This window comes from Astatotilapia calliptera, chromosome 12 (genome assembly GCF_964374335.1).
Source record: "Astatotilapia calliptera chromosome 12, fAstCal68.1, whole genome shotgun sequence".
Classification (NCBI taxonomy): domain Eukaryota; kingdom Metazoa; phylum Chordata; class Actinopteri; order Cichliformes; family Cichlidae; genus Astatotilapia; species Astatotilapia calliptera.
This window is the reverse complement of record NC_137433.1, coordinates 908,552-935,209: the sequence shown is the minus strand read 5'-3', so window position 1 is coordinate 935,209 and position 26,658 is coordinate 908,552. Positions and strand designations below refer to the sequence as shown.

Sequence of the window (26,658 nt, the reverse complement as noted above, 5' to 3'; positions counted from 1 at the left end):
AGTGCAAATCTTGTGTAGTTAGTGTGTAGTTAGTGTGTAGTGTAGTCAATAGTGTTGTTGTGTGTGTCAGAACAATGAGGCGACTGCTGAGTGTTACAGGTGTTACAGCAGTGATACATCTGCTGCTGTCAGGCCTGCAGGTATCAGGCTGTTGTTCTCCTTCATCTCATAGTGGACAGAAATTATTTTTTGGAGCGGCACAAATAATTTGTGTGGCATCAGATTTGATGCAGAACAGCTGATTGTTCTGTAAATAGTTTGAAATGTTTGTTTAAAAAACGCCTTGGCTGCATTTTTAGGTAAACAGCTGCAAAAAACTTTGTTGTTTGCATTACTCAGTTACTTTTTTGAAGAAGTAACTATATAATTAATTGCCCAACATTGGTCATTATTTACTGTATTTTGCAGACAGAGTTACAGACTCTCTCCCAGACCACAGACTCATAATACAAGTCAGAGCAAAAAAAATAAAAAAGAAAGTTGTGTTTTCAAAATTGGAGTTCAAGTTGGAAATGGAAAGCACTTTGGTGTACTTCGGTCTTAAAAATGTGCTATATAAATAAATTTTGATTTGATTTGATTTGAAGTTATTTTTCCTTCCAATAGTGTTAACATGCTACAGGTCATGAACAAGATTTTTTACATTTTCATTGTAAGTGGGCTAAAGCAGTTAATTAAAAGTTGTCTAACATAAATGTAAATGCTGTAATTTGATTATTTTAATAAACATGTAACTTGGATGATTGGATGCTGGCGTGACCACAGTGCACACGTCTGCTGTTGCTCACAGTGGTCCAAGGGACGCTCAGGGAGTTTGTGTGTTCGCTCAGACACATGAAAAATTAGAGGGAACATTGGGGAGGAGGGCAGCAAAGGGAGGGACATGGGTGAGGGGTCGGGGGTGGGGGGGGGACATATCAGATTATTGATTTGACCACTTCTAAAGTATCCTTAAGTTCTCTGATTGGTTTTCAGCCTACAGACGGCCGTCTGGCAGCTGCATCCAGTTGAGCTTTGTATTCAAATTCATAGTGAAAAGCTATAAAATACAATTCAGCACTGTTAACTTTTGATATTATGTCTGCTGCATTTGTCATGAAATAATAACGGAGCAGGCCTCGCCTGATATTAAACCACTTATTAGTCAGCTGTCAAACAACTAAACAGTTAAAGCTTAAAGGAGACAGTGTGAACCTTTCAGTGTTGTGTCAGCATTTTCTGAAATGTGTCTGACAAAAGCTAAAAGCTGATTAATATGTCAGTCATCTCTTAAACGCTGATGTATTGTTTCGGTGCTGTAGGTTTAAACCTTTGCATTGCTTGCTGACAGTTCTGTTTGTCTTTCACTAAATGACACAAATGTCACATAAATGTATTGTAAGTTTTGGATGTGTTGTTTCATATTTTGTCCCCATCATGTTGACATTGACACTGACGAGGACAGCTGAAGGGCGAGACCATAGACTGAATTTCTGGTGCTGACGTCCGCAAACAGAAAACACTCAGCACAGTCACTAAAGACGTTTTTATTTCCACTTTCATCTTCATTAACAGCAACTTAAGAAAGGCGTTGTAACGCTGACCATTAGAACACGGCTGCGCAGCCCCAGCCTGACACCATGTCCCACCCCCACCCTCCTCAGCCGTTCCACTTCACCCAACTCTCATACCAGTGGAAGTACACCAGTCCCATCAGGCTTCAACGAAGCTGATGAACGCAGAGGCCCTGGCCCAGGTCCGAAGGACTGCATTGTCATGGAAGTTACACTTAATAAAGGTGAGCTGGTGTGACTGAACCCAGGAACCAGTTCAGGTGTCACTGGATGATTTTCTTATTACCCCTGAGATGGTGTGTCACTGTGTGTGTGTCTGTGTGTGTCTGTGTGTGTCTGTGTGTGTGTCTGCGTGTCTCTGTGTGTCTCTGTGTGTGTGTCTGTGTGTGTGTCTCTGTGTGTGTCTCTGTGTGTGTGTCTGTGTGTGTCTGTGTGTGTGTCTGTGTGTGTGTCTGTGTGTGTGTCTGTGTGTGTCTGTGTGTGTGTCTGTGTGTGTGTCTGTGTGTGTCTGTGTGTGTGTCTGTGTGTGTGTCTGTGTGTGTCTGTGTGTGTGTCTGTGTGTGTGTCTGTGTGTGTGTCTGTGTGTGTGTCTGTGTGTGTCTGTGTGTGTGTCTGTGTGTGTGTCTGTGTGTGTGTCTGTGTGTGTGTCTCTGTGTGTGTCTCTGTGTGTGTGTCTGTGTGTGTGTCTCTGTGTGTGTGTCTGTGTGTGTGTCTCTGTGTGTGTCTCTGTGTGTGTGTCTCTGTGTGTGTCTCTGTGTGTGTCTCTGTGTGTGTGTCTGTGTGTGTGTCTCTGTGTGTGTCTCTGTGTGTGTGTCTGTGTGTGTCTGTGTGTGTGTGTGCGTGTCTCTGTGTGTCTCTGTGTGTGTGTCTGTGTGTGTCTGTGTGTGTGTCTCTGTGTGTGTCTCTGTGTGTGTGTCTGTGTGTGTGTCTCTGTGTGTGTGTCTGTGTGTGTGTCTGTGTGTCTCTGTGTGTGTGTGTGCGTGTCTCTGTGTGTCTCTGTGTGTGTGTCTGTGTGTGTCTGTGTGTGTGTCTGTGTGTGTGTCTCTGTGTGTGTCTCTGTGTGTGTCTCTGTGTGTGTGTCTGTGTGTGTGTCTCTGTGTGTGTCTCTGTGTGTGTGTCTGCGTGTCTCTGTGTGTCTCTGTGTGTGTGTCTGTGTGTGTGTCTGTGTGTGTGTCTGCGTGTCTCTGTGTGTCTCTGTGTGTGTGTCTGTGTGTGTGTCTGTGTGTGTGTCTGCGTGTCTCTGTGTGTCTCTGTGTGTGTGTCTGTGTGTGTGTCTGCGTGTCTCTGTGTGTCTCTGTGTGTGTCTGCGTGTCTCTGTGTGTCTCTGTGTGTGTGTCTGTGGGTGTGTCTGTGTGTATCTGTGCGTGTCTGTGTGTCTGTGTGTGTGTGTGTCTGTGCGTGTCGTGGCCAGCTGTAGCAGCAAGCACAGCTGTGTGAAAGTACCAAAGCATTGATTTACACTGAACAAAAATATAAACGCAACACCTTTGTTACTGCTCCCATTCCCCATGGGATGGACGTAGAGACCTAAAATTCATTCCAGATACACAATATAACCGTCCCTCCCAAACAGTGGTCACAAATCAGTCCAAATGTGTGGTAGTGGGCACATCTGCTATATTGAGATAATCCATCCCACCTCACAGGTGTGCCACATCAGGATGCTGATCTGACATCATGAGTAGTCCACAGGTGTACCTCAGACTGCCCACAACAAAAGGCCACCCTGGAATGTGCAGTTTTTTGCGCTATTGGGGGTCTGGGGACCCAGAACCGGTCAGTATCTGGTGTGACCACCATTCGCCTCATGCAGTGCAACACATCGTCGCATGGAGTCTATCAGATTGTCAATTGTGGCCTGTGGAATGTTGGTCCACTCCACTTCAATGGCTGTGCGAGGTTGTTGGATATTCGTGGGAACTGGTACACGCTGTCGTATACGCCGGTCAAGCACATCCCGAACATGCTCAATGGGTGACATGTCCGGTGAGTATGCTGGCCATGCAAGAACTGGGACATTCTCAGCTGCCATCTGCCCTGAACAATGTGAACCATGATTCATCCGTGAAGCGCACACCTCTCCAACGTGCCAGACGCCATCGAATGTGAGCATTTGCCCACACAAGTCTGTTACGGCGACGAGCTGGAGTCAGGTCAAGACCCCGATGAGGACGACGGGCATGCAGTTGAGCGTCCCTGAGACGGTTTCTGACAGTTTGTGCAGAAATTGTTTGGTTGTGCAAACCAATTGTTCCAGCAGCTGTCTGGGTGGCTGGTCTCAGACGATCTTGGAGGTGAACCTGCTGGATGTGGAGGTCCTGGGCTGGTGTGGTTACACGAGGTCTGCGGTTGTGAGGCCGGTTGGATGTGCTGCCATATTCTCTGAAACGCCTGTGGAGACGGCTTATGGTTGAGAAATGAACATTCAATGCACGGGCGACAGATCTGGTTGACATTCCTGCTGTCAGCATGCCAATTGCACGCTCCCTCATTGCTTGTGGCATCTGTGGCATTTTGCTGTGAGACAAAACTGCACATTCCAGGGTGGCCTTTTGTTGTGGGCAGTCTGAGGTACACCTGTGCACTACTCATGATGTCAGATCAGCATCCTGATGTGGCACACCTGTGAGGTGGGATGGATTATCTCAATATAGCAGATGTGCCCACTACCACACATTTGGACTGATTTGTGACCACTGTTTGGGAGGGATGGTTATATTGTGTATCTGGAATGAATTTTAGGTCTCTAAGTCCATCCCATGGGGAATGGGAGCAAAAACAAAAGTGTTGCGTTTATATTTTTGTTGAGTGTATGTTCCAGTATGATCACAGCAGTTTCACTGCTGCATCAATCAGAGGCTTTCTTGACTTTGGGACTTACTACGGCTTTAACCCCCTGCAGAGCACGGTGTGGGCCTTGGAATTGGAGTGTGCTGTTTGACCCTGGAGAACGCTGCTCCTGGTATCTACATCCATAGCCTGGCTCTGGGCTCTGTGGCCAAGATGGATGGCAGGCTCAGGTAAAAATTTGTAGTTTTACTAATATCAGAAGAGTAAAACGTGTTTTAATGAGAGTATTTCTCAGTAATTGTGATAATCTACTCACTGACGTGTGTGTGAATCTTGAGGAGACAACGTTCAGAGTTGTGCTGACACCTGTGCCTTTGTCCAGTCGTGGAGATCAGATACTTGAGGTGGACTCGGTCAGCCTTCGTCACGCTGCTCTCAGTGAGGCCTATGCCATCCTCAGTGAGTGTGGGCCTGGGCCCATTACTCTTATTGTAAGCAGGCATCCTAATCCAAAGGTAAGACCTGATCTGCTTTTAAATAAAAAGTTCAGCCTCCTGTAAAACCGCCTTAACTGTTGGTTTGATTCAAGCTACTGGATGAAGTTGCTCCTGCATCCTCTGTCTTGATCCTCATGATGTTCCTCTCCTCCAATGACATTCAGGGGTTGTTGAGCCAAAAATGTATCACATAGCCCGGATCTACTCACCAGTTTCTAGTTTAATTGAGAATTCAAAGTAAATTGAGTCTCATTCACCCAGACAAAAACACAGTCTATGTTCCATAAACACAATCCTAGGTTTCTTTTTAGCTCTGTATATACACTAATCAAGCATCACATTATAAGGACCTGCCTAATATTGTGTCGGTCCCTCTTTTGCTGCCACACAGCCCTGAGGTATTTGGCCATGGGCTCGACTAGACCCCTGAAGGTGTCAGTTGGGGTTTGTTTGTCCAGCACGTCCCACAGATGCTCGATTGGATTGACACACGGGAGCCTCGTCAACACCTCAAACTAATGGGCTACTCAAACCTTTCCTGAACCCAAGAAAGCTCCAGCTGATCCAGGAGAGAAGGACAACCGCTGCCTAAGTGAAAACCTGTAGTGATCCCATACGTGTCAGGAGTATCGGAACAGTTGAGACGCATTTTTTCTAAACACCGGGTCTCTGTGGCTTTTAAGCCCCAAAATATGCTGGTCCACCCCATGGATCGGGTCCCCCGACACAAACAGAGTAACATAGTGTGCAGGAGGATTGGCAGGATTTATACATCGGGGAAACCAAACAACCTCTGGCTAAGAGGACGGCACAAAACAGAAGAGCTACCTCGTCAGGCCAGGACTCTGCAGTCTATGCACACCTACAGGCCAGTGGACACTCTTTCAATGATGAGGATGTAACATCCTGGACAGGGGGGAGCGCTGGTTTGAGGGCGGAGTCAAGGAGGCCATTTACATGAAAAGGGAAAGACCATCTCTGAATCGAGGAGGGGCCTAAGGGTACATCTGTCACCATCTTACATGCTGTGATTGCAGCCATTCTCCAACTCTCTGTGAATGGGACTCATGGCCATTAATCAATGGTTGTTGATGGTCATATCAATGGTCATGAAACTGACCACACGGCCCGTTGTTAGTCATTGGTATTAGTAGTCACTATGCAAATATAAAATAATACATGGTCTGCAACAATGCTCAAGTTGGTGGTACGTGTCAAAGTAACATCATGAGTAGCATGACCCAATGTCTCCCACTATCACTTTGCCCAAAGCATCAGACGGCCTCCACCAGCTTTTCTTCTTATCGTAGTGCATCCTCATTCAAAAACCCCTTATTCTGTTAAATGGGATTGTCGGCACATGTGCTAATTATTGTGTTTCTGGTAGATTCCTGAAGGTTGGTGCTTTAGGATGTGTTTGTCTTTCTTGATGCTAAAATGCATCTTTTTGTGTTTCTTTGTCTCACCTCAGGTATCAGAGCAGGAGATGGATGACATCATAACTCGATCCACTCACAGGGACAAAATGAGCAGGAACAAGCACTCATTTCATTCGCAAGGTCTGACCTGTACCAGCATTCACATTTTAATTAACTGTATCAACTATTTTACTAGTTAGCTCCATCATTTTACACATGGCCCTGCTACACTATTGTAGTTTAACTACTGTGTAGGCAAGAGCACTGTTTCTTTGGTTTGTAACAAGGTTTCAATGAAGAACACTGTACTGTGACAAGACAGGGTTGATGTTGTTCACTTAGTCCTGGTCTCGCCATGGTATTAGATCACTTCCTGTTCTTGTTACGGTGCACTGTGGTGTTTTTCTGTAGGTCAATCTGTGTAGCTTGATTAACTGCAAATTTTCTCATTGAAACTTATTTCATAGTAACTTACAGGGGCTGTATTAAAGCATCATTTCTTCAGAATCACATGCAAATATTCACTAACTGTGTCCTTAGGGATTTGCTAGCTTAGTGTAGCTAATAGCTTAGCAGTTAGCCAAACCACTAGCAGCAGGTTTGTGTGTTAGGGGTTAACTGCACTTTCCTCCTCAGCTGTGCCCCAGCAGGTGACTGTGGAAGAAGTGTAGTCAAAAACAGAAGTGCCCACCAACCTGTTCAGTTCTGGGGAAAATTGATTCTGCCAGTTAATTTTCCCCAATCTGTGAAATACCTGCCAAAGAACAAAATGTGCTAGGAAGATTTTACTCTTAGAAATGTGAAACTAGAGTCCCAGCAACCATGGTCAAAGTATTCCAGGGGCCAGAGCAGGTGACACTGGAACAACTTTGAAGGCTGCATCAGCCTCTAGTCCCCTAGTATATATGTATATGTAGTGTATATGCATGTCCACATGTGGGTCTTCAAATGGCGGCTGTCCAGAAAATGATGTAACTTTTATAGATAACTTAAATGTTCAGAGGAAAACCTGTTCTTATTAGGAGAGACCCAGCATCTATACCTCTTTGGATTTTTTAGTTCTTTCTATAAAAATTGGTGAGATTGTATAAAACCCCAGTCCTACAGTCTTACAGGCCTCTTAGGAGCTTGCCTCCTCTTGTTACCAGCACCCCCCAGTTCCCATCCACACATAAACTATCCAACAAACCACACTCTCATTGCTGTGCAGCTGATACTCAGTTTTAGAATAGAATAGAATTCAACTTTATTGTCATTGCACATGCACAGGTACAGGGCAACGAAATGCAGTTTGCATCCATCCAGAAGTGCTTTAGTGATATAGATATATTACAATATATATTAGCAATAATATAGATATGTAAGTATATTAGTGAAATGGGTCTATTATGGTATGTTATAATGTACACGGTATGAGGTATGTTGTGAATATTCTATAACTATAAGTATGTACAGGCTGTAGTGAGTACAAGCTATGTACAGGCTATGAACAGGATATAAATATGAAAAACTATACAGAATATGAAATAAATAACTTTACAGAATCTGGGATATACAGCTATACAGTTATACAGTTATTTATCTATGAATCCAGACATGACGGCCTGGATGATCTTTAATGTCCTCCCTCTAAACTCAGATAAAGCTGAGGTTAAACCTTAGAAATACGGTCACTAACTTGCTCCGTGTGGCGTGTGAAAATGATGGCATCACTGAATTCTGTATTTGTCTGGGTTTGTCTGTTGTGGTTTTAATGTGTAGGTGTGTCCTGTAAGAACACCAGCCCAGCAGTGAAGGACATGCAGGAAGACAGGTCGCCTGTTCTCAGCTGGACCATGAAGAGGTTCCTTGAGCCTGCCAGCAGGGTACGTTTTCATTTAGACATATATTTAGTTTTGTTGCTACATTGATAGGTTCAGTTTCAACCTTCTTACACAATCATATAGAATAGAATAGAATAGACTTTTATTGTTATTTTACATGTACAATGAAACTGTAGGTGCTCCACACCAGCTGTGCATGGAATAAAAGTGTAACTAGAAAAAGTTGCATTTCCTGCGAAAATGCAGTGTGAATGCCGTGTAGTGGAATCTAATGAAAAGAGCTGAAGTAGCAGAACTATCTGCTGAAAAGAGCTGAAGAAGCTGAAGTTTGTGCTGAAAAGAAGTGAAAAAGCATAACATTTAGCCTAAAAGAGGTGAAGGAGCTAAAATTTCTGCTGAAAAGAGGTGAACTAGCTGAAGTTTTTACTGATAAGAGTTAAAGAAGTTAAACTGTCTACTGGGAAAAAAAATGGTGCTATTACCGGGATTTAAACCCGGCCCTCCCGCTTTGAGAACGGCTGCTCATCTCTCTGAACCAAACTGGTTCTCAACTGAGTCAAACATATGATGAGAGAAAAATCTGCAGGGTGCAGAAGACGCTGAGCAAACTGCTGAAAAGAGCTGAAAAAGCTGAAGTAATTGCTGAAGATGGCTGTATTTGAAAGGGTACACCGCAGACTGTCAAGAAAGCAGTGTGCATGTGAGCACGGAAGATGTGGCAACTGCCACAGGTAGGATTCGTACCTTCGCCACTGGATCTCAGCTGCTCATCCCACTGAGCCAAACCAATTCTAGTCCCGAAGAAAGATATAAGAGAAAAAATGTGCACTGTGCAGAAGAAGCTGAATTGTGCTGAAAAGAGGTGAAGAAACTGAAATTTGTGCTGAAAAGATTTAAAGAAACTGAAAATTGTGCTGAAAAGAGCAGAAGAGGCTGAGATTTGTGCTGAAAAGAGGTGAAGTTGTTGAACTTTCTGCTAAAAGAGATGAAGAAACTGGAAATTCTGCTGATAATAGGCCAAAAAGCTGAAAAATCTGCTGAAAAGAGGTGAAGAAGCAGAACTTTCTACAGAAAAGGGGAAAGGAGCAGAACTTTGCACTGAAAAGAGGTAACAAAGCTGTAGTTTCTGCTAAAAAACAGCTGAAGAATCTGGAATTTTTGCTGAAAAGAGTTTAAAAGGTTTAACTGTTACCTGAATTTTTTTTAAATTTTTTTTTTGCCATAGGCGGGATTCGAACCCGGGCCTCCCGCTCTGCTCATCTCACTGAGCTAAAACACAGCAAAATCAGTGACCACACTTGTAATGTTGTCCTAGTCATCTTAATGTGCCAAAAAATTGCAAAAAAACCCTTAATATTTCAAAAAGTATAAAAGTTATGAGCACCAAAAGAGTAGGCGTTAGCAGAAGGAGCAGAACAGTTTGAAGTTTGAATGGTGAAAATCGGATGAAAACTGAGGGAGTAGTTAACCAGCAAAGGTCTGAGCAACTAGAATAAGGTAGAAGAAAGAATAAAGAGAAACAGGAAATCAATAGTGTGAATGCCTCTGAGGCATTTATTTATTTAGTTCCAAGTTTAATTAATTAATGACTCTTTTTATTAATTAATGGTGTATTTATCTATTCATTTTGTCACTCCTGGCCTTCCGTAGTTGGTTCTTGTTTCATCAACTTTCTTGGGGTTTTAAATAAACAGCTAATCAGTGTAACAAAGTAAATCTTACAGTTATAGTATACACCCTTTCATCCCAGTTAATGAGTTAAATGTATTTTAATAGTTTTAAACTTCCTTTCATTTCAACTTCTGTCCAATTTGGTTGTTTCTTAAACAGGGCTCCCTGAGTTCAGAGGCAGAGTTGTCTCAGTACTTCCTGCAGGAACTTTCCAGCCACTCATTCCCATCTGAATCCATGTTGATGGGCTCAGATAGTGACGATGTCCTCCACCAGATGAGCTGCATTACCTCCAAGGCTGACTGCTCATCAAAACCACATGGTAAAATGTTACTGATTAAATCCCAGGAAGACGTTTTAGGAATATTTCACAGATTTAACTTTAAAGTTTGCTTCCACCACGCTTGACATGTGAACAGTAGTTGATGAAATGAGAACTTTACTGACCTCTAAACAACACGACTGAAGTATTAAAAGGTTAACATAACTATTAGGAGTTACCAGTGATCACATTACCTGTGGCTGTTGCCATTAATACAGTGGCTAGAAGCTAAGGCTAATAATAAAATGATAATATCCACTAGGAACTAGACAGGAACAATGGGATCCTACCTTCTAACTCTATTTGATCTGCAACAAACATAAAAATGTGCTGGATTGTATCAAATGAACTCTGGACCTTTTATCTGCTCATTGTAATTGGGACAATGAGGGAATAACACACACCTGGCCATGGAACAGCTAAGAAGCCAATTGTCCCATTACTTTTGGTCCCTTAACAAGTGGGAGGCACATATGCAAACTGTTGTAATTCCTACACCTTTCACCTGATTTGGATGTAAATACCTTCAAATAAAAGCTGACAGTCTCCAGTTAAAGCACATGTTGTTCGTTTCACTTGGAATCTATTGTGGTGGTGTATAGAGCCAAAAATGTTGTGTCAATGTCCCAATATTTATGGACCTGACTGTATGTGAATATGTATATTAGTGAAATATAAGTCCTCCACAAAGTCAGGGAAAGCCCTGTAACTTACTGTAAAACTAAATGTGTTCCCTGAGACACAGAGCTACAGATCCCTGAGAGTCTTAGCCAGTCAGCTAGCAGCTGTGACCAGCACACCTGTGCAGGTAATAAAAGGACAGGTAATGTTTGCCGAGCTGTTGCACACACAGCACGCTCATTTCATCAGTTGCCAAAAGGCAACTGACCAGCGTGTCCATAATGAGCTAATACTCCTGTGTGCTACATACTACAGTGTACGCTGTACACCTGCTTACTGGTTTTTGTTGCATCACTCTGTGTCTCCCAGTTAATTTGTTTACAGCTCCGCACCGCCCAGGTGGCAGAAAATGTGCATGGTATTTGCAAACTGGTTCCCAGCTCGTAACCAGCGCACTCTGCTTTCAAGGGTGAGCATTGGTTAAAGGTCATCATGTGACTGATGCAAGCCAGATCCTTTTATTTAGCAAAATTGTGATTAATCGTTAAACTTTACTGTTGAGGGGAGCGGCCACGACTCCACACACACACACATACATTAAAAAACAAAAAAGCCAGAAGAAAAGGGCACTCGGGGCATCCAAGAGGAAAGAGCCTCGAGCCCTGCCCCCACACATGCCACCGACCATTTATGAGATTTTTTTAGAGACCAAGCATTTATCATCTCTCTTTAAACAATTACACAGCATCCAGTTTTGTAAAAATTAGCTGTAAGTTCATCTTTATTTTCAGGATTCAGCCCATCTCTGACAGAAGTGGAAGACGGCCGTGTGTACAACAACATCCAAGACCAAACCTCTGCACCTCTCAGTCACCATGTGGAGGCCGTGTGCCAGCCCATCACATGGTCCAGCCCCCCCACAGCACGCAGCCCACTTCTCTGCCAGGTGAAGTGCTTCGAGGATGACCTCAGCGAGGGAGAAAATTCAGCCAGCAGCAGAAAAATTGAGCCCTTCCACAGACCCACAAAATCTGAAGCCTTTACCTGCAGTGACGTGTCACAGAGTGATTCAGCAGGTGTATTTAGCAGCTCGGTGTTAGACGGTGAAGATAGTGGAGATTTGCAGAGTGGAGGCAGAGATATACCCACAGCACTCTGTGACAGTTCCACTCAAAGTAAGGATGGTTTTCCCAATAAGTCAGAGTCACCTGGTTGTGAGTTAACCTTCATGTTCATCCACCAGCCTTTAGATCACACAGCAGGGGTGTCGAGCAGCTCTGTGCTCACTGATATGACCACCAGCAGTGAGGACTGTCCAAATCAAAGTCACGGACAGTTGGAGTCAAAGCAGTCCCCCAAGCTTGAAGCAGTGAACAGGGTCATTATGAGCACTGAAGCACCAAACCTACCCCAGCAGCAAACATCCCAAACGGATGAACCCACCCTGGCCTTGGCCCCATTCCTGCTCCCATCCCACAGCACAGGAACAAACCCCACGGTGGCTGCTGACATGATCCCCAGTCAGCTATATGAGAAGGAAGATGCCAGTGAGTTTGCAGGGATTTGTCCCATTAACACGGTGATCCTAAGAAGGAACGACGGGAATTCATTTGGGCTTGAACTGGAGATTATGTCATCACCACTGAAGCTGGTGATCGCTGGGGTGGAGCCTGGAGGTGCAGCAGAAAGGGTACGTGGGATTGCTTTCAACCCTACACCAGTGGGATGGGGGTTGGGGGTTCCCCCCAAAAAACAAAATAAATTCAACAACACAGTTTTTGGCAATAAACTGCAAAGCAAAAAAATGATGGCTGTAGCAAAGATGCTACAAATTCAAATATATATGCAAAATTTTCTATGCACACTGAATATGAACAAGAATATTTGAATTTTCTGGTGATTCTTTAAAGGATCAAACGATTTAAGATATTAAAAATATTCCATGTAAAGGCTGAGCTTGTTTCTCTAACTGTGGTCCCAGGAGTCTGCGGGCAGGCTGCGTCCCGGAGATGAGATCGTCAAGATTGGAGATAAACTAGTTTGCTCCTCCAGCTACCAGGACATTTGTGAACTCATGCACAGCCTTCCTCTGACACTGGCCTTGGACATCAGGAGACCGATCTCAGGTAAGACGCTCACCGTGTGACTTTATTCTAAAGCTGAATAGATGAAAATGAGCAGCTCACCTGCTTCAAGAAATTACAGCCTGATGCTGTCGAGTCAGGGAGAAGATGCTGAAAGCACTGTGAAACAGGCACAGGGGACTCCAGTCTGGATTGTCCCTCATTGTGGGGTCGCAGCAGGCCTTTTATTGATCGGAGGCAGTGTTGGGAAGGTCACTTTTATAATGTATTCCACTACAGATTACAGATTACATGCCCCAAAATGTATTTTGTAATGTATTCCATTAAGTTACTCAATGTGAGTAACGTATTCTGAATACTTTGGATTACTTAATATATTGTCATGCTTTTTACAACTACACAAATGTCGCTATCACATCCTGCACATTCTTGTTTGTTTTTCTTTACCATTTGGCTGTTAAGCCCAACTTAATATATTTAATGTAGAGGAGCAAAGACTTGGGTATGTTTGTATAAGCTGTTTTGTCTTCTTAAAGATAATAAAAAAGCACCATCTTTCCTTAACAATATTTTTTTATTTATAAAGCTGACAAGTGGAAGAGTATTAGACAAACATAAAATCTGCCATTGAAGAGTATTTACTGTTATGGTCACCAACATCACTTAGTTAAAATCAAAAGTAGCCTGGCACAAGGAGAAAAAATATCAGCATTTTCAATGACTGTTTTCTTATTAGGACAAAAAAAGGCAATATATAAAATTATACTCAAAAATGAAAAATATATTATTTTGGCATTTACTGTCAATATTATTCTTCCACCAAAAATTTTAAATTACAAAAGATTTTTCAATACAACTCAGATATTCAAACTCAATGTAACAATGAGAAATTACATTTTAAACCTTACCCTAGATATAATTTTTAAAACAAGACAATATATGTTTTAATGCAACTCAGCAACATTACCTTATGGCCATTTAACAAAGGCAAGCAACAAAGAACTGTCCGAGGTGTCAGTGCTGAACTGCTTGGTTCAAAACCTTAAATGGCCCCAAAAATCAAATAATTGGCGAACAATTGCAGTAAACATATGAGGTGCTGCTTTTTGAATGCATGCCAAAAACAAATACTAAAGACTACAAAATACTGAGGTTGCAAGCCCCATCTGTGAACAATACCAGGATAGTTTCAGCAGACTACCTACATCTGTTCCGCCTAGTCTGCAGTCCAGTAAAGGCGGTTGTAACGCAGCAAGAGCACCTGTTCAAAGTGTTTGTCTGTCATGCGGTTATGGTGTCAGGTGAAGACGAGTCCTCCGTGGCTAAAGAGACGCTCGACCGGAGCAATTGACGGCAGAGTTGTATTGTGTTTTAAGAAGAGGGCTCTGATCACTGGATGTCCCATTAATGAGGTCAATGTCTTATCTGAATCTTGAAGATACCTCTGTACCTCATCCTCCGCTGTAGAACAGGTCACCTGTGTACTCTGAAAACTGAAGAAGCTGTTGTCGTCATCATCTTCTGGCTCATTTCCCACTGAGGCATGTCCAGTGGTGCTGGTGTCATTAGAAGGTTCTGTGTTGAGGAGACGGGCCTCTTGGACCATCGTTCTTCTCGTGGATTCTCTCTCATCATCTGCCATCCTTGCTTCATGGGAGGCTAATACAGCTGCAAATCGAGTGTCAATTGCTTTGATGATCGCTAAGAGGATGTGAGTTGAAAATTGCACTTGTGTCAACTTGGCTTTCAGACTGAGAAGGGTGGGAATCACATATCCGAAGTAGCAGTTCTTTTCCCCTGGAGCAGGTTGACTGAGTAGGCAAGCGGTTTCAGAGTGGCTGCATACTCTTTGAGAAACACTGTCTCTTGAGGATGCAGTTTTGCCACCTTCAGATGTTCACAGATTTCATTGAGCTGACTTTCAGGTAGATTCATTAGCTTCTCGATTGCATGGTACTCTGAGCTCCACCTAGTCACTGAAGGTACAACACATCTCATTTGGGCAATTTCTTCAATTACCTCAGAAGCACCTGATGAGTGATGAGCCTTATTCCAGATGGCTGCACATTTTGCCTTTGCACTCCTGTATAATTTCCTGGAAACACCCTGCTGTGAAGCAGCTTTATCAAGGTCAGTCGTGGCAATGAGATTTAGTGTATGCGCAGCACATCGATGGTGTGGTGGCAAAAAGAAGTTCAGCTCCTCGTGTTCTTGCTCCTCCTCAAGTACTGTAGTGACATCATGAAATTGTACATCACCTGTGTCTTCCAGATCATCTTCTGTTTTTGAATCTCCATATTCATTGAAAGCTTTTACAGAATTGCTCCCATTGTCTGTGACTGTAGCACTAACCTTGCCTCTGATATGGAATTCAGCATGAACCTGACTTATTTTGGCGGCAATAACATCATAAATGTGATGGCCTCTTATCCTCTCACATGCCAGTGCAGCAGACCTGCGATCCAATGTGTCTGACTCGATCCAGTGACATGTGATGCCAATGAAACTTCTGTGATGCGCAGTCCAGATATCTGCTGTTGTGCACACATTTTGAGTATGTAGAAGAATTTCAGTTATTGCTTCGTTCATTTTTTGGAAAGGTTTTCTCAACACGAGTCATCAATGTTTTTCTGCAAACAGGACTCCTGCCCCCACTTAGTCCTTCAACCGTCTTACGGAATGAGGTGTTCTCAACAGTAGAAAAGGGCTGCACTTCATTGACTATGAAGTCAAATACCAAGGAATTTACTCTCCTTTGGGTGATGGCTGGAGTGCTAAGGATGGCTTGTTTGAGAGGAGGAGAGGCTGTGTCTTTGCCACTTTGTTCATCACCATGATCCGATGTGTTTGCTTTGGGTAAACTGCGTATAACCCTGGGATGCGTCCTCTGGAAAGAAAAAAAAAGAGACCGAACAAAAGACAAAATATTACTGATGAAGAAATAGTTTTGTATTCGAGATCACTGCAAAAAGTGCAGCCTTACCTAATGTCCACTAAGGTTGGGCGATTAGACGAATATATCGACTATCAACAATAGGTTGAGCCTTTCGCCGATTGTGTTTACAAGACGAATTTTTAATTTTTTTGCCCATGAGTAAGTATAATAATAATGTTGGTTGAAGGCAAGAGAAACAGTCAACGGGAAATATAATAGTGATGTTTTAACGGCATGAACAAATGCAGCGATTCATTTACTCAAACTCAGAATGAAAGAACAGCAGTAGTCTATGTTCAGGAAAAAATTAAACATTTAATTTAAATAAAGAAACCGCAATGGTGGGTAGGGATACAAAGAAACTGTCTTCTTCTTCCACTTTAACTGTGTTCCAGTGTTTATGTCTTAGACACTCGACCAAACAACAAATAAGTTAAAAACCAAAATGTCACTTCCAGCGACCATAAAAAAATATCAGAGGTAAAGTTAAGGTTTTTTGTGCAATTTGGTGCATCTCAAATAAATAAATGAATAATCCAAAAAAGGAGCAATGTTAATACAGAAACTCCAACAAGGAAAACTTTCTATTTATGTTCTAGATGCGCAAATCAGTCCGTGCATGATTACATTACTCCGCCCACTAACAAGTCACCTGCGCGAATATGTTGGTTATCATCATTTGTTTGACTGACGATTGTTGGTTGGAAAATTTTTAAATCTCGCCCAACCTTAATGTCCACCTTACTGTTAATCATTTTGGGATTGCTTTCAGAACTGCACACGATAATTTGAAGCTAGCAGGTTGTTAATGCTATCCATCAAGTTTAACAGTCTATGAACTAACTTTAGCTAACGTCAGCTAACATTGTTAGCTGATGTCAGCTAACAATGTTAGCTAAAATCACAGCAATATCACATCGAAGCTACTGAAGTGGCACATAGCCCAGGTAGCTACCACAACTAAAATGAGATATTTGCAGTAGGCTAACGTTAGTTTTTAAAAATAACTTACTTGATTTGTTAGGTTGGAGGTGGAGTTTTTGGCGAGGAGAGCATCTTCTTTTTTTGCATTGCACTGTTAAATTTCGCCCATCCCTTTCTTCTTTGAATATGAAATGGTGTTGGAACTTCCAAGTCCGAAACTCTGTTGCGCTGGCGCTGGCTCCGGGTCCATCGTGTGATTGACGCCACCAACAGGACGCGTTTTCTTTTTACAGCCTCTTCTCGCGTGTTTTGTTTGGGTTTCCAGCCGCAATGCGCAGCGTGGAATGACCAGAATTACAGAGGACTGCCATGTAATCCATTTATAACAAAGTAACTGTATTCTAAATACCACCCTTTTAAACAGTAACTGTAACGGAATACAGTTACTCATATTTTGTATTTTAAATACGTAACGGCGGTACATGTACTCTGTTACTCCCCAACACTGATCGGAGGGTTGGTGGTTCAATCCCTGCTGAATATACTGGACGGGATACTAAACCCAACTTGCTCTCTGATGCATCCATCGGAGTGTGAATGTCTCTGAATGTTAGATAGAAAGCAGTTAAATAGAAAAAGTTTTTGTGTGAATGGATGAAAGAGCCTAGTTGTGTAAAGCTTTGAGAAAATAGAAAAGCTCCATTTAAAAACCGTATATATGGACTGCCCAGCTGATTGGCCAATGTCAGACGAGAATAAAAACAAACATTGGCTACTCAGAGCTTTAGACTCTTCCTTCCACCCAACCCTTTCTACATTTCCTCAGTGCAGTAATAATATGTTTATAGCTGCTGTGGTCTGCGTCTCATCACACAGTTGTCTTTGCATTGGGGAAGAAGCACTAACAATATACAGGCTGGATTCCTGATTAGATGCTCAGCTACACTAAGCAGCTGAACATGTCACTTCTGTCACGCTACACTGCTCGTTCACTTTCTGCAGCCTGCCCATCAGCTTACACTCAAACCTCCAGCTGCTGGGAGGAAAACCGTCTCCACTTAATGGTTACGACATGATTAAATCGTATATTTGTGTGTCTTTGAATGTGCGCTTACACTGCTGTGTAGTGCTGTTTCTAAGCCACCAGGTAGTGTTACTCTTTAAGCTTTCACATAGACTGCTGTGTGTTTTCCTTTAATGCTGACCTCAGATGTAGGATCAGCATCCCCGCTCTCTCCTCCCCAAAGCAACCTGCACGCCTCTGACTCTCTGTTCACGGTGACTAACCTTTACATTTTACTTTTAATGACCAATATTAGATTTGCCCTGTAGCTTCACACTAGGCGTAGTGTAACATTAATCTTTATGTAACACAGAGATTGCTGTGGGGCACTAAAACGGGGAGTCTTTCCACATGTCTGTTTTAAAGTCATCATGTCTCTCTGAGTAAACATGTCATCATAGATCAACATTACTGATAAGCAGGCGAAGGAAAAAGGAGGAAAAGTCACTTCCTCTGATGATAACCTGTCCATATACGCTGCTCCTGACAGTTTCAGTTCTGTAACTGGTAAACAGAGACTTCTTCACATCTTTGCATGTTAGACACTAAAGTGCAAACATGTGTAATACAAGAGAGAGCAGTCGATCATGTGACTTCCTGGATCAGCCACAGCAATGTCTCCAGCTAAGTCCTGCAGTTGACCAGCTGAGTATACATCTGTGTAGCTTTAGTCTTTCCTTATGAGATTGTAGATTATAATATAATGCAACCCTTTTGATGCATATCACTGTATCGTATGTAATAGTATTGTACAGTGTGGCTGTATGCATTCCCTCTGTATGTTAGGAGTCAGCAGTTCACAGCAATGACTGTATCAAATATAACACAGTTGATAGAGTCATTGGTTCAAATCAGAGAGAAATCCATTCGGGTTCATTTCATGCCGCTAACATGAGAAAAGGTCTTTAATCACTTCACCTTCATGACGGCGCCTCACCTCTCATGCAACAGGCTGAATTACATAGATACATGTTATATAGTGGTGCAGCGGATCGCGGTTGATCCGTAATCTGAACCGATCCCACTCCACGGTTCGGCACGCACGTGGTCCGAAGATTCGAAAAAGAAGAAAAAAAAGTATGTGTATGGTGCGCGTGGTAGGTCTGTCAAGCGATAGCTATGGCCAGCGCTAGCGGTCCAAGTGGAGGAGCAGAGGAGTTTGTGGCATTTAAGCAGCCCTTTGCTGCCCAGCCCGACCGGGCTAAAGCTATTACAGAAGCTACTGGGGTGTTTAGCTGCAGACGGGAGGCCGTATTCTGTTGTGCAAAACAAGGGGTTTAAACTATGATGAATGTGCTTGAGCCACGCTATGATATCCGGTTGCGCGTCCACTTTAGTGGCAAGATCATTCCAAGCATGTATGAGCAGGAGAAGTTTAAAGTTATGGCTGAACTGTCCCAGGCATCTTCTGTTGCCCAACTACTACAAATGGGTGGAGCTCCAGGGCAGCGGAGTGCGATGTAATGAGCGGTGTGTATTATTGTAGGGTCTACCTTACAATATAAAGCACCTTGAGGCGACTGTTGTTGTGATTTGGCGCTTTATAAATAAAACTGAATTGAATTGAATTGAGTGGTAGATACAAAGCCCTATACTGCACTATATTGTACCATAATTTTTTTTAATAACTGCGTGGAATGAGTCTTGAGTTGAATGTTTTTAACAGGCAAAAAATACTTCAATAAGTAAATGTTAAATTTTTGTCTTTTTTCTTTTTTTGCTGATCCGAAAATTGATCAGATCCAAACTGTGAGATTTTTGATCCGTTGCATCACTAATATGTACACATAAATAATTAAACTTACACATCAAATTATATCATATAAATTACAATTCACTGGTTTCATATTTAAAAAAATATGTAATGTAAATTATTCGTTGTTACCAACCTCCTCTCATTCGATCCTGATCTTTTCATGTCTTGTGCCAGCTGTAGATCGACTGCTCAGCCTGGGAGGGACTGTGTGGTCACAGAGCAGTGATGGATCCACAGTGGATCCAGCCAAATCTGTTCAGGGGGGGACTGATCAAGTAATAAGAACACATTTAGGAAAAGCCACAATCCAACCAGACTGTAACTTGCCCATCGTCAATGTAGACGACGTGTTATCAGATGTGAGCCGCGACACCAGTGAGGAAATATCATGTGATGAGCCTGAAACCTGCTGTCCAGGCCAACATGGTGCAGCCCTGTGTGAGAAGCCTCCTTTGGAAGCCAGAGATGAAAAGGGTGCTGCCTTTCTGATGAATAAATGTGTGAACCAACAGAAAGAAGGCAGCTCTGCAGTTTTCAGCGGATCAGGTCCAGAAAAATCAAATCCTAGTTGTAAACACATGGATCCCACTGCAGATGTCAGTGGTTCAAACAGTGATTGCAGTGCAGTGGTAAAGAACATGGCAGATGGTATTGGTGGTGTCTCTTCTACACGGTCACCATGCCAGTTTCTTAACAGTACAGCACCTGTTTCTGCTACAGAGCCACACTTTGACAGAGTTAAAGCGTGTGCAGCATCCAGACACACGAGCGTTTACAGAAACCATGCTCCACCAGCAGCCCACTCCGTCACTGAAAATCTGCATGCAGACGTCTCCCAAAGATCAGATTTACTGAGGTGTGACGACACACAAACATATTCAGTGGAATCCAACCCCTCAGGCTCCAGGCTATCCAAAATGTCAGCGTCAGTGAGCAACAATCACAAAGTTGTGCAGTGTAAAGATACGTTAAAGCCTGACGCTCGCTCCTTACCTAAGACAAGCTCAAAGCTGAAACACCTCGGTTACTCAGACAGTCCTGTGTGGAGGAGTAACTTCAGACTTCAGGTTGAAAGTGGTCCTTCCACACTTAAAGGTTTGAGTATTAAAAAGAAGAACAGCCCAGAGGAGCCTCTTCAAAAACTGTTGGGGAGTCCAGTCCCTGCAGATACAAAGGCTTCCTTCAGACAGTCAACAAATCCAGCAGCTGTGGTAACCATTGGGATTTTGAAGCCCACTAACCAGCCTGATGTCAGGAGTGGCCTAGCTGTGGCCGGAGCAGGTGACACAAAGCAAATAATGACTGAGCATGGAAATTCAGATGGAGCTTTGCAAACTGTGCAGCTGCCCAAAAAAGATATGCACGTAGGTTACGAAGCAAAAGCTGAATCACATGGACCTGCCACTCAGAGGACATTCATGGAAGTGCGACTGTCTTCCTCATCATCATCATCGTCAGCAGCAGCAGCAGCTATGTCACATAGAGACAAAAAGGTTTCAAAAGAAAATAAACACAGAAATGATACAGATGCACGATTAGCAGCAATGCATTCATCCACTGTCACCGCAGAAGAAAGAACAGCTGCCTCGGTCACCAACACAGCATTTCATTCACTGTCTTCTACAGCAGCTCATTCAACAAGTAAAGGTTTCAAACCTGTGACAGTTATGGAGACAGAAGAGACAGCGAAGTCCAGCACATCCAGACTGTCCACACAGACCCTGTCCACACGGACCCTGTCCACACAGACCCTGTCCGCACACACTGCCTCGTCTGCAGATTACAGTCCTTTCTCTGTCCGACATAAAATCAAATCCTTTGAGAATCTGGCTAATGTTGACAAGCCCCTGGTGAAAAGCAGTGATCCTCAGCCGTATGCGCTGGCATATAGAGCCCCGCTGAACCAAAGGATTGCAGGTTATATGGAACTGGTTAATGCTGTTGACTTCCGGACACGGCAAAGGAGTTTTAGCTCTTATGTGGAAAATCTGCTTCCAGCCACATCCTGTTCTCTTCGTCTTCGTAAGTCTTCTAAGAATGAAGTTCACAAAGCTCCAGATGGGGCTGCACCACACACTCCTCCAGTGCTGCGCAAGAAACATGGCAGACTTCTCTACAGTAGGTTACGGCAGCTCAGGGCTCTCAGCATGCCTGAGCTGGAAAAACTGTGCAAAGAGGACGTTGCAGGAGGGTGCAGCAATGCAGATAAAACAGACTCTGACACCCAGTCCACTATAGCCCCAGTGACTGACAGCTTTCCAACCTGTGCAACTCCAATGAAAGCAGATTTGAACAGCGTTAACCACAGTGAGGCTGAAGTCACTGAAGAGACTGCTCAGAGGACCCGAGAGACCCATGGCCGGCAGCTCGGCTGGTCCATCAGGTGAGACTTTAAACCAGTCATTGTAAATCACAGCAGCTGCTTTGCTCCAAACATAACTGTGAAATGTGGGTGAAAAAAACACATTAAATGTCCTGATTCGATGGCTTTTTCTCTGCAGTTTAGAGGAGCTGTCGGCTTCACCTGTGAGTCAGTGTAAACTGGAAACACTGCTGTCCTCACTAACAGCGAAAGCTTACATATCAACCCTGCTTCAGCAAACCAAGGTAATGTCTCACTGCAGATACAGAGTCCAGCTGAGTTTGAGTGTTCTTTATTTGTCTCTCTGTGTGTTTTGCAGACTAACAGAAATACTCGTCTTGTTGTCCTGAGTAAAGGAGAAGGTTCAGGACTTGGTTTCAGTATTGCTGGAGGAGTTGACCTCGAGCAAAAGGACATAACTGTAAGTACAAGATGTTGAATCTCTGTTCAGATTCACATCCTTCAGATTTAAACAATAATGTACGGTGACTGTTGCAACAATTTAAAGCACATTTTCTTGCACATTCATTTACTTGCCTTGAATGCCTCACTAAGATATGAAGATTCAGTTAGTCCAGAAAATCTCAAGAAAAGTTTCTTCAAGAGCAAAATGCACCAAACAGTGTGACAAAGCCCACTCTGCTGAGGGAAAGTTCATTAGAGTCACCAGCTACAGAGGTCAAAGGTTACCAGCAGCTCAGATTACAAAACACAACAAGCCTTTCAAAACTTCAAGCAGCAGACATTTGAGGACTTACAGGATCTATTAGGACTTACAGGACGTTTGAGGACTTACAGGACCTTTAAGGACTTACAGGACGTTTGAGGACTTACAGGACGTTTGAGGACTGACAGGATCTTTAAGGACTTACAGGATCTTTAAGGACTTACAGGACCTTTGAGGACTTACAGGACGTTTGAGGACTCACAGGACGTTTGAGAACTTACAGGACCTTTGAGGACTTACAGGATGTTTGAGGACTTACAGGACCTTTGAGGACTTACTGGATCTTTGAGGACTTACAGGACCTTTGAGGACTTACAGGACCTTTAAGGACTTACAGGACCTTTGAGGACTTACAGGATCTTTGAGGACTTACAGGATCTTTGAGGACTTACAGGACCTTTGAGGACTTACAGGATCTTTGAGGACTTACAGGACCTTTGAGGACTTACAGGATCTTTGAGGACTCACAGGGTCTTTGAGGACTTACAGGGTCTTTGAGGACTTACAGGATCTTTGAGGACTCACAGGACCTTTGAGGACTTACAGGACCTTTGAGGACTTACAGGATCTTTAAGGACTTACAGGATCTTTGAGGACTTACAGGATCTTTGAGGACTCACAGGGTCTTCGAGGACTTACAGGAGGTTTTAGGACTCACAGGATCTTTGAGGACTTACAGGACCTTTGAGGACTTACAGGACCTTTGAGGACTTACAGGATCTTTGAGGACTTACAGGGTCTTTGAGGACTTACAGGACCTTTGAGGACTTACAGGACCTTTGAGGACTTACAGGATCTTTGAGGACTCACAGGACCTTTGAGGACTTACAGGATGTTTTGCTAACATTTTGGTGCCACAGCACAGCTTCAGGTCCAGTGGAGTCTTGATGGCTCAGCCCTGTTTTGGCAGCAAAGGGGGACTGACACAATATTAGGCAGGTGGTCATAATGTTGTGTTTGATCAGTGCACTTAATTAGTTCATGGCAGATGCAGAAAGGACTGGTTAACCTGAGAGCAACAGTGATCGACTGAAATCAGTCACATATTGCTCAGTGAGTAACTGTCACTGTTGCACCAACTCACCGTGACCTCTCACAGTTTTGTAAAGGCCATGATCCTCCAATAATTCAGGAGACCCATCTGCTTAATGAACACATAATAAATGTATTTAATACATGACTGAATGATATGTATTATTAATATGTTTTTGTCCTCAGGTTCATCGGGTCTTCACGAAAGGTGCAGCTGGTCTTGAAGGTACAATCCAAAGAGATGACAGCATTTTATCCATAAATGGCACCAGTCTGGAGGGTAAAACACACGCAGAGGCTAGATCCTGTCTTCATCAAGCCAAGCAGTCCAACCAGGTCTTAGTGGTCATTCACAGAGACAAAGACAGTGTGCAGTGTATCTCTGACAGACAAGCCTCGGCTACCCAGAAGTCTTTGGAGCGTAGCGGAGGTAGGTTTCCATCTCCAGTGGGTACACAGAGCTTCCTGTAATATTCTCATTGGCTGTAACGTCGGTTTTAAATCACTCTGATGCTGTCTGACTTAGAGTACTTCTTTCGTCAGAGCATTTGACCCTTTTAAATACAAACATTAACCTTGCAAACAGCTCTGCCCGTGGTGTGGTTTCTGCAATCAGCTGAAGTCCAGCGGTCAGCAGCAGCATCCTCTCTTAGGTTTATATCTAACTTCTGTCCTTCTTGGTGTGGGATGTCTTTCAGCTGTGGATGTCAGTCCAGATGGTGCTGTAACAGTGGAGCTTCATAATACTTCTGTTGGACTGGGCTTCAGTCTGGAGGGGGGCAGGTCTTTGAGCCACGGAGACAGGCCTCTCACTGTCAAACGCATCTTTAAAGGTGACTTTTTCTTCTCAGACAAAATGCACACACACTGTGACGTCACAGTGTGTGTGCCGCTGTTAACAATGAACACAAGGTTTCCATGTGACGTAAACTGTGTCTTTGTAACTGCTGGTGTCACAGACGATAATGTTAACATGAATACTGATTCTTGTTTGTTAAAGATTTTATCACATAAACCTTCGGGCTCAAACATAAACATAATGCTACATAGATAACTAGCTTAGCAAACAAATTCAGCCTGGTGTGAATCACAGGGAACATGACTAAAGTCGTTCCACCTCCTGTGTTTCAGTGTACACTCCTTCCTGGTTTCATTCATGCTTTCTTAAAAAAAAATCCCAAAACGGTCATTCTCTTATTTTGTAGGTGCATTTGTAATGAACAGCAGGGATCAGGGGATAGGGCACACTCACTGCAATTCTCGGGACTTTAATCATGAAGCTACAGCAGCACTTCTGCTTGCATTTGCACAAACTTAACGTATATTTTTCCGGGTCTTTAGCCACAGACACAGATACTTTCATCAGTGGGACACAGAGTGGACGCTACCTTTGTGTTCGTTCATTCAGTAAAAGTTAGTGATTGAAGCCGACTTCAGTGCAGTGTTTGAGCATTAGAAGAGAAAGTAAACACAGCCATCACAGTGAGATCAGTTTATTTTCTTTACCCCTAATTTCTTTAAGAGCTTTAATAGCTGTAGTGCTACTGGGAGAAACACAAAATCTAAGCTGTTTACACTGTGTCTGCCTTAAATCAAACAACGTGACTGTTATAACAGCATTGACATTTCTGTTTGGATGGAAACTTGTTTCCCCCACAGCATTTTCCTCTTGTGGTCAAAATTTGTTGCATAACTTAAAATTTGTGGCACTTGGGTTAGCACGGTTACCTCACAGTAGGAAGGTCCTGAATTCAGTTGTCTGTGTGCACGTTCTCCCCGTGTTTGCCCGGGTTCTCTCCGGCTTCATCCCACAGTCCACAGACATGCAGTCAGTCGGGTTGGGTTAACTGGTGATTCTAGATTGTCCACAGGTGTAAATGTTCGTGTGAATGGTTGTCTGTCTTTCTGTGACAGACTGGTCACCTGTCCAGGGTTTACTCTGCCTCTCGCCCTATGATAGCTGGGATAGGCTCCACCCCCCTGCGACCATGATAAGGATAAACAGAAGAGGATGAATAGATGGAACGCTGGAAAGTTCAACAAAATCAAACTTTACATTTGTTGAACTTTGACCTCAGTGACCATGACAGCTGCATGCGTGTTTTCTTGGAACGGCCACACTGAAAGTAATGATTGCAGTGTATCCTGTGTGAAAGTACCTTTATTATTTATTTAAACACAAATCTTTGACTTAATTCAAATAATGAGAGTCTGTGAGATATGCATATATTAGAGGAGAAATCAGAGGCTTAAATCTGACAGACACTGACAGGGAAGGTTGGTTATAGCCAGGTGAATGGCCATCTCTCAAATCATAGCTATAATTTGAATATATCTTCAGCGTGTAGATCATAAGTAGACCAGAGTAAAATAAGGAGCTTTATCTGAGTCTGAATTGCTGTTCATGTCTAACACAGGAGGAGCTGCAGAGCTTTCCGGGCTTATCGAGGTTGGCGATGAAGTCCTGTCTATCAATGGCGGTTCTCTGGAGGGACTCATGCACCATGATGCCTGGAAAATGATCAAAGCCACTAATGAAGGGCCTAACCAGCTCCTCATACGCAAGCAGAGCAATGTGATGGTAAAAAACAAGGAAACGGAGTCCTGACAGGCTCTACTGTTCAAGCGGATACGTTTAAAAAAAGCAGTTATACATTTTGATGGTTGGACTTTTTGGTTAGCCTTTTTAAAATATCTTTGTATTTAATAATTGGCTGGACACTATTGTGGTGCATAATACGTAATTATGATTTTTCGAATGAAGAGTTCAGTTTATTTATAATAAATTAACTTTTGAACACTCAGAAATAATACATTTGTAAGGCATTCCTTTTTTAAAATAAAGTTGATATGTTGACAGAAAATTTGCAGGTGACTGTGGCTCTAGCATTCCAGCTTATACATCCACACTATATGCCTCTGTACCTATTCACCTATATGGACATCAAGACGAGGGAGCTCTTTGCCATTAATGGAGGAGTTCAGGTATCGGGTATGAAGGTAGCCGATATGGACAATGGCTCCATCCGGTGCTGCAGCCATCTTTCCGGTGCTGGACACAGATATGTGTATATATATAT

The 26,658-nt window shown here is 43.2% G+C and overlaps 1 protein-coding gene across 1 annotated transcript in view; it reads left to right on the top strand.

Annotated features, from left to right (window-relative positions):
- pdzd2 (PDZ domain containing 2) overlaps positions 1-26,442 on the top strand; it is an 88,557-nt gene extending 62,115 nt beyond the window's left edge. The window contains exons 14-27 of the mRNA XM_026186342.2: positions 1,555-1,777; positions 4,456-4,573; positions 4,726-4,858; positions 6,312-6,399; positions 8,020-8,123; positions 9,912-10,074; positions 11,487-12,385; positions 12,677-12,821; positions 19,632-21,840; positions 21,959-22,064; positions 22,139-22,240; positions 23,765-24,008; positions 24,277-24,411; positions 25,996-26,442. Of these exons, the coding sequence (XP_026042127.2) occupies positions 1,555-1,777; positions 4,456-4,573; positions 4,726-4,858; positions 6,312-6,399; positions 8,020-8,123; positions 9,912-10,074; positions 11,487-12,385; positions 12,677-12,821; positions 19,632-21,840; positions 21,959-22,064; positions 22,139-22,240; positions 23,765-24,008; positions 24,277-24,411; positions 25,996-26,186 (4,860 nt within the window). The 3' untranslated portion in view covers positions 26,187-26,442. The remainder of the gene's footprint in view (positions 1-1,554; positions 1,778-4,455; positions 4,574-4,725; positions 4,859-6,311; positions 6,400-8,019; positions 8,124-9,911; positions 10,075-11,486; positions 12,386-12,676; positions 12,822-19,631; positions 21,841-21,958; positions 22,065-22,138; positions 22,241-23,764; positions 24,009-24,276; positions 24,412-25,995) is intronic.
- Positions 26,443-26,658: the final 216 nt, after the last annotated feature.